At 41.5% G+C, this 8,711-nt stretch overlaps 1 protein-coding gene across 1 annotated transcript; it reads left to right on the top strand.

Moving 5' to 3' along the window:
• The first annotated feature begins 1,816 nt into the window (after positions 1-1,816).
• Positions 1,817-8,636, top strand: anapc7 (anaphase promoting complex subunit 7). The gene is made up of 11 exons (XM_038704661.1): positions 1,817-1,917; positions 2,594-2,780; positions 3,295-3,414; positions 4,626-4,737; positions 5,519-5,672; positions 5,771-5,913; positions 6,252-6,369; positions 6,540-6,736; positions 6,895-7,119; positions 7,325-7,475; positions 7,611-8,636. Exons 1-11 carry the CDS (start codon positions 1,817-1,819, stop codon positions 7,798-7,800), a joined length of 1,698 nt encoding a protein of 565 aa, XP_038560589.1. The 3' UTR covers positions 7,801-8,636.
• Positions 8,637-8,711: the final 75 nt, after the last annotated feature.

Here is an 8,711-nt window from a genome sequence, read left to right on the forward strand (position 1 = left end):
AAGACCTTGGACCACTGAGCAACGGTCCAGTTCTGTTTGTCCTTAGCCTAGGTAAGACGCTTCATGTTGTTTCTGGTTCAGGAGTGGCTTGACACTAGGAATGCGACACTTGTAGCTCATTTCCTGGACACGTCTGTGCCTGGTGGCTCTTGATGACTCCAGCCTCAGTCCACTCCTTGTGAAGCTCCCATCAAAGTTTATGAATCAAGACTGCGGCCAACCCTGCTTGTGCACCTTTTCCTACCAGACTTTAACTTTCTAGAACTTTCTATGAATATTCTTTGATCCAGCACTCTGTGAACAGCCAAACCTTTCAGCAATGACCTTCTGTGGCTTACCCTCCTTTTGGACTGTCAAGTCAGAAGTTCCCCATGATTGTGGTTGAGTGTACTGAACTAAACTGAGAGATTAAAGGTTCTTCTTAGCTCAACATTTCTGTATTATATATTCTTTATTTTAATATTCTAATATTTTTTGGGGCGGCAGTAGCTCAGTCTATAAGGATTAGGCTGGGAACCAGAGGGTCACCGGTTCAGAGTTGTGGAGTGTGGTGCTAGTAGCTGGAGAGGCGCCAGTTCACCTCCTGCTGAAGGAGGCAGTGAGCAAGCTCCTGAACTGCTCGGGGCGCCGTACTGACTGGCCCTCACTCTGACATCTCTCTGTGTGTTGCTGTGGGTTGTGTTTGTACATGTGCGTGTGTGTCTTTCAGACCTGTGTGTATCACTAACATAGTAACAGAGTGAAAACACTGAGTTAAACAAATTAAATTTAGTATATCTTCTTCTTCTTTTGAGATATGATACTCACCCTACAGTTTCTGATGGGAGTGCATGTCTAAATGAAATTAAACATTTACTTTCATCTGAAAAGAAGACCTTGGACCACTGAGCAACGGTCCAGTTCTGTTTGTCCTTAGCCTAGGTAAGACGCTTCATGTTGTTTCTGGTTCAGGACCAGACCAACAATAAGCCGTAATCAAGATAAAAACAAAAATGTGTAATGAATGTAGAATATATGAAAGTTCACTTTTAGAATTATATAATGAAAAAAAAAATCAACTTTTCCAACTATTTTTCGGAGATTCACCTGTTGACTGGGGCACTTGCAGACGGAAGGGCACAAACAACATCATTCACAAGTGACCTCTATTATATCTTTGACTAAATGTGTATCATTTAGGACATCAAATCTGTAAGGTGAGCAGTGTGTGAGGAGAAAGAGGATACAAGTTAAAAAAGGTAACTTTTCCCCCTAAAACAAGACTGGGGTTATTTTCACCATAGCGCCTGTTAGTGCATTAGATGACTGCTAATACATAAATGTATAAATAATTTAAGAATGACTAATTTATTAGGGACGTTATAATTATTCTAAACCCAGTGACGGGTTATATGTATGTGATACATTTTTATTATACAAATAGCAAGGTTGTTGTTTACTGCTGCAGCTAGTACACAAGATGTGTTCATGACAATTGGAAATATGTTGCACCAACGACCTAAATTATATTCCATTTAAGACGAATGAAAAACGTTTTACTCGTTTGTTAAACGTTAAATGTCACTCTGTGCTTTTTCAACTATAATTTCTAAAGTAAATGAAAACAAAGTCGCTGATTTCATGAGAATATCATATTAACAAGCGTAGTAGTTGAAAGCACGAGCTTGTGAAGAGCACCTAAAGGCAGATATGTGCGGAAGGAAGGTGGTTCGGCGCCATATTTGATACAACGGAAGCTAGCTAGCAGTAGCTGTTTACAAGCCCAAACTTTTAACTTAAGACGGAAACCTAGAGCAAGCCCTCACCTTAATTGAAAATGAATGTAATAGATCATGTACGGGATATGGCTGCCGCTGGCCTTCACTCTAACGTTCGGATACTGAGCAGTTTGTTGCTGACGATGAGTAATAACAATCCGTAAGTAATGTCGGGAAGGGGTCCGTCTATTTCTTGGACAGTGCCCTCCTACACCAGTGTTTTATGTTGTCAGTTCGTGACAGTGATAGCCCAAAGCTAACGAGCCAACAACAGCTAACATCAATGATTGTAACTGCAAAGCATCTCGGGCATCTAAATTAATTCGAACACACCGCCTAAGTAATTACGTTCATATTAATTTAATTGATGTTAAATTGTTGTGCAAGACATAGGCTAGTTTACGTTCTTTTCCAAGAAGTAGTCGTCTCCTACAGTTAATTGTGCCTGCTATTAGCAACCGATCAGCGAGTATATATATATATATATAAACAGTTGCTATGTTAACAGTTGTAATGTCAAAGTTACAGTACAGTGTTTTTGTTCTGATGTAGCCCAGTCTTTATTCTTGTAGGAGATGGCTGAAGCAGGATGCCTCTAACGTTACTCCTTTGATTACTTTCTACTCTCCTGTGTTTTGGATAAATAAGTTAGACACATTCACGGTCTTTGTTTGTTTTTGTTGTGGTTTCCATGTTGAGAATATGTTTCATTAGTTTGGTAGTCTGTATATGTTTTTATAAACTTTTATTTTTAATCATGTGTGCAAAAGACACGTTTCTCTGCTGTGTTTACTCTGATTCTAATTACTTTGTATTTGTGTCTTTTTCGATTTAAGAGAACTGTTCTCTCCGGCCCAGAAGTACCAGTTGTTGGTTTACCACGCCGATGCAATTTTCCATGATAAGGAATATCGTAATGCTGCCTGCAAATACAGTATGGCATTGCAACAGAAGAAGGTGCTGAGCAAAACATCTAAAGTTCGTACTTCTACTGGTGGAGCTGCATCTAACATACAGGCACAGGTGTGTTTTATAGAACTCTCCATTTTCCAATTTTAGACTCCGTAATGAAAGTCAGTGTGTGTCCAACCAGATTACCTACAGACACAACAACTGCAGAAATATTTGTTTTTCTGTTACTGTTTTGATGATAGTATCCTACAATATTTTACACCTTGAGGGACAGTAAAGTCTCCTTGATGTTGGACACTTACTTTTACTTGCATTTACAGTGTATATTTAAACCCAACAATTGAGATGTTGAAATTTTGATAGAAAGTGACAAGTTGCTTTTGCTCTGCCCATCTGTTACTGTAGCTTAAAGGATAAAGTGTGCCACTTAAAAGATAGGACTTTATTTCTGTGTGTTAACGTCATGAGTGCCTTTTTCTGCTGCAAGTTTGTATCACCTCCTTAGGAGGAGGAGTCCTAGATGTCAAGATGTCATATTTTTAACAAAAATCCATACCACTGACGTGGTCAGTTGGCCTGAATAGTAATAGAAAAATGTACCGTTACCCTGAATGTTGTCTTTCAGAGTTTGCCGTCAGAAATTGAGGTAAAGTACAAGATAGCTGAATGCTACACCATTTTGAAACTGGATAAAGATGCCATTGCAGTGCTCGATGGGATTCCATCCAGACAGAGGACTCCAAAGGTAGGCTGTTACTCTCGTACTTACTGTAATATATTTCTTCCCCCTTCATGATTTATTTGCCTTTTATAATACAGGACTCATACCTGTTAACTCAGAAGTGCTGGACAAATAATTAAGGCCTTCCATCGTGTGTGATCAGTCACAGCACTTGAATGTGCAGCATGCGCACATGGGACCAAGTGAGACCTCTGTGAGCATTATGCAGAGATGCCCACAAGTCTTTGAGCTAGAGTCCAAGTCCGGTCTCTCGTGGTTATAATGAATGTTGGATCACCTGCTGCGTTCAATCCAGGCTGTTTAACACTGCTTCGCTATAAGGAATTCTGTAACTGTAACCTGTTTTTCACTTACAGAGCACAACCATGTAATGTGCAATGCAATTAATGACAGCTTATTAACTACTGAAAGTCAACACACTCCCCAGACTTAAACCCAGTGTAACGTTAACTAAAGAAAACTGTAACGTTACATGATCAACAGTAAACCTGTAACCTGTTTGCAGCCACTGTTAATAATTAACGTGATGGCAGCCAGCACACCACAAGTTTGGCAAGTAAACAAACGCTCATTCATCTTTTCATAACGAACGACAGTCGGAGTAAACCTCCCGCAGGTCGTAGCTGAAGCAAGAAGCAAGCTAACGTTAGATGCTGAGCTAAACATGTTTACTCACCTCAGGTCACTAACTTATTTTACATTCAGCGCTTCTTTGTTTGGTTCTTGTTGTATGAAGTTTTAAAGCCAAAGTTTATGATGAATGGCTCAGCAGCTGCCAGTGTTTGTTGTCCTTTCTCACGTGCGGCCCCGTGCAGCTGTTACTACGTGTGACGTAGGCAGGTTATAGGTAACGGAGGGAGGGAATAACAGCAAGCTCATCAGACGTTTCCAAAAAATAAACATTGTTCAAGAGTCCCGCACCTCGAGTCCGAGTCAAGTCTGAAGTCTTCTGAGGACGAGTCTCAAGTCACTGTGTGAGGACTTAAGTTGGACTCGAGTCTCAAACTTGAGTCCCCATCTCTGGCTTTGTGTACACATAGCTTTGTCTGCAAACTACACAACTAGAGAAAGAAATATTTTAGCTAGACTTTTTAGCTGGTTCTGCTTAGATAAATAATGGTGTCATGATCAGCAACCCAATAACAAAATGTTGAGTCCATTAGCTTTATAGAGAATTGTGATAAAATGGATGTTATTGTTCTTTCTCACCTCAGATCAACATGATGCTAGCTAACCTGTACAGGAAAGCTGGTCAGGAGCGTTCTGCTGTGACAAGCTACAAAGAGGTCCTCAGACAGTGTCCCCTTGCCCTGGATGCAATCATTGGTATGCCTAGACACCTTCACCCCGAGCAAAAAACTTTTAACCTGCTGAGTCACTTGTGCCTGCTTAACTCACAGTGTTTCCCCTATATACACTGTGTGAACACAGCTAGCTCCCTCTCCTCATTCTTCATAGGATGTCTACGTGAAATTTGCTGTTATAAGAGTAGCAAGGAATAAGGCAGTGCATAATGTGTGTGTGGTTGAGAGAAAGAGAGTGAGCGACAGTAAGTGGGGGTGAAATGAAATGCTTGGTAATTCTACAGAAGGTATAAGTCAATTAATATGCTTGTTCTTACATGTTGCCAATTTTTTAATATTCATTTCTACAGATAAGTGTCAAAAGCTGTGAATTAAGACGCAAAAGGCAAACATGAAGTAATCCCATCTGTAATGATCCTGTGGTCATATCAACAGGGTCATTATAATGCTTAGGTGATGCACCATGAATGTAAAATCATTATGGAGAGCATCAAAACTAACTAAATGACATTTCCCAGATCTAATGGTTGTAGTTAAACCCTGCCAAATGTGTGCACCTAAGTCTTCCACAAACCTAGGAAGAATGCTGAAATTCAAGTTATTGTGTTGCACATGAATACGGCCGGTGTCGCATGCTCATGGACAGCACTGCTGTACCTATACTTACACATATAGGCTCTCGTGTGCACACGTACATGCTTAATAAAAAGGTTCTGCTCAAATATCTCTTCCACCAGTGTTGTTTTTAGCGCACCTTGACAGACCTGTTTGTGAAAATGGCTCTTTCCTTAATTTTTTTTTAGGTCTTCTCTCTTTATCAGTCAAAGGAGCTGAAGTAGCTTCCATGACTATGGATGTGATCCAGAGTATCCCGAACCTGGACTGGCTCTCCGTTTGGGTTAAAGCGTATGCCTTCATACATGCAGGGGACAATCAAAGAGCCATCAACACTATATGGTGAGCAGAGCAGTGACGTGACTCCGTGTTACTGTTTCCTTTAATGCGACAGTCATGTTTATTTGATGTGTCTGTGTCCCTCCCTCATCTTGTTTCAGCTCTCTTGAGAAGAAGTCTCTGTTGCGGGACAACGTGGACCTCCTGGTGAGCCTGGCAGATGTCTACTTCAGGGCAGGTGACACCAAGAACGCCATCCTCAAATTTGAACAAGCCCAGATGCTGGACCCGTACCTCATCAAAGGTGCGCTGCAGGATGACTTTACAGTCGTATGCAAAAGTTTAGGCACCCCTGACAATTTCCATGATTTTAATTTATAAATAATTGGGTGTTTTGGATCAGCAATTTAATTCTGAGCTATCAAATAACTGAAAGACAGTAGTGAAATAATAATAATATGTATTTATTAAGTGACCTAGCATCGGTTTCAAACTGTTAGTTAAGTTATCTTCATGGCTTTATTGACGGTCATTGTGTGTGTGCCGTGGGCTCGGGATGTTGCACCAACTTCACACTAGTCTAAGCTACCTTAAACAGTTGTTGCTGTCCAGGTAAAGTGTAACTTATGTTTGCACTTGCAGGAATGGATGTTTATGGCTACCTGATGGCCCGCGAAGGACACTTGGAGGATGTTGAAGTCCTGGGGGGACGATTATTTAATATCTCAGACCAGCATGCAGAACCCTGGGTTATCTCTGGGTGAGTCTCTGACTGTGCAGCCGTAATAGGCCTTAGATCGGGACACATGTCATTTCAAGCAGACTGTACAACAGATGGGTAATGGTTCCTTTTTTTTTCGACGTCTGTGAAATGAAATATCATTGTCCTGTTAAGTTTTTTTGTAATACCTTGAATTTGTTTCTGTTCAGCTGTCACAGCTTTTATAGCAAGCGTTACTCCAGGGCCCTCTACCTGGGAGCCAAGGCCATCCAGCTAAACAGCAACAGTGTGCAGGCTCTCCTCCTGAAGGGGGCAGCACTGAGAAACATGGGTCGTGTTCAAGAAGCCATCATCCATTTCAGAGAGGCCATGCGCTTGGCACCCTGCAGACTGGACTGCTATGAAGGCATGTCTGGGTTTTATTTGAAGCTTCTTTGAGTACTTAGAAAAGCGCTATATAAGTCTAAATTATTATTATGATGTCCTTATATGGTCTCTGTTCTTTTTAGATGTTGTACATTTCTGTTCTAACACTGACTTTTAAGTATACCTGTGCCTTCACAGGTCTGATCGACTGTTACCTGGCATCCAATGGGATTCGAGAGGCTATGGGGATGGCCAATAACATTTATAAGACCCTGGGGGCCAATGCACAGACTCTGACCATCCTTGCCACAGTGTGCCTGGAAGATCCGGTGACTCAGGAGAAAGCCAAAACCCTGCTGGACAAAGCACTGGCCCAGAGACCTGACTACACCAAGGCTGTGGTCAAGAAGGCCGAACTGCTCAGTACGTACAACTGATAGATCCAACCTTTTGAAGTGCTCCCCAGCAACAGCGTGCACATTTTTCAGTATTTATTTGAGTTTGCTTTCACAAATTAGCTTAAATTAGTGACACGGTTCCCAGAAATTTAAACTGTAGTCAGTTACATAAAGTAATGAACATCGACGATAGACAGGTGGAAATGAAAGTGTCCTGTTTTCTTGTGAAGGCCGGGAACAGAAACACGAAGAAGGGATCGCTCTGCTCCGGTGCGCCCTGGCCAATCAGAGTGATTGTGTCCTGCACCGAATGCTGGGAGATTTCCTGGTGGCTGTCAACGATTACCAAGAAGCCATGGATCAGTACAGCATAGCACTAAGGTAACCAAAGGCTTTGAGAATATGTCGTTCTGAAAGTCTATTTTTAGCCACTTTATAAAGGAAATACCAACGAAAGCCCAAATATATACATTTTTAACTGTCAGTATGTGTGTGTTTATTATTTCTAATCCTAAGCCTGGACCCCAATGACCAGAAGTCTTTAGAAGGCATGCAGAAGATGGAGAAGGAGGAGAGTCCCACAGACGCCACGGTGGAGCTGGACGGTGATGACATGGAGGGCAGTGGAGAGGATGGAGATCTTGAGGGCAGTGACAGTGAGGCAGCACAGTGGGCTGATCAGGAACAGTGGTTTGGTATGCAGTGACCCAGGCCACTGTCGGCTCAACCCTCCCAACACACTGCAGCCCGTGGGACACTCTCTGATGCCCTTATCCCAACATTCTGACAACCTTATCAGCCCCTTCACTCTGGAGCTAGTTGAGGCTCATCTATCCAGCTGTCCAATACATTCTTACGATCCAATGGACACTCAACCTCAGAGGAAATCAAGAGGAGTTGTTTTACACCATGATTGCTTATTGTTTGTAAAAATGAAGTAATATCTCTTCAGCACTTCTTGTTTTGTCTTTGCTGGCAGTCTGCGTCTACCAGAACAGAACTGTTCCAGGTAGTGCAAAGTACAATTTAATTACACCAGTGTCCGTGTTTTGGATCCTTTTTTGAGGTTGAGTTGGCAGGATGTTTATTGGGAAATGTAGGCTGAAGCAATTGGTCAAAATCAGCTGGTGCGATGGGAATATATTTTGTAGCCCCATAAAGGCTGGATTTGTCTGTCAGATTTTAAATTTGTGTTTGGTTTGAGCTTGACTGACTTGCGTGTTTGCAGGGAAGGTTGTGAAATTGCCAGGACTTTGCGTCTCTGACAGGCTAAGAGGGTCTGTGAAAAAGTGACCATGTACCATATTTCTGCTGCTCTTTAAAATGTATCAACTTAATTTTAACATGAGAATGCGTCATGTAATGTACATGCTTATTATGGTGTTGTGTAGTCTGCCTTTCTGTATAAAAAAAATAACCCTACAATTGACTTAAGTTGGGAAGTGTGACTTAACCATTTCAAGAAAAATGTTTATAGTATTTTGTACATATTTTTAAAGTGCATACAATTATTAAATGCTCACTTGACATGAATGTAGTAGACCAGTTTTGTAAGAGTCCAGTGTTTGACCGCACATTACAACAACTACTGTTTAAGTGAATCTTAATGACACCAGG

The sequence above is a fragment of the Micropterus salmoides genome, unplaced genomic scaffold (assembly GCF_014851395.1).
Source record: "Micropterus salmoides isolate LMB-PRFRI ecotype aquatic unplaced genomic scaffold, ASM1485139v1 Ms_hic_scaffold_7, whole genome shotgun sequence".
NCBI lineage: Eukaryota > Metazoa > Chordata > Actinopteri > Centrarchiformes > Centrarchidae > Micropterus > Micropterus salmoides.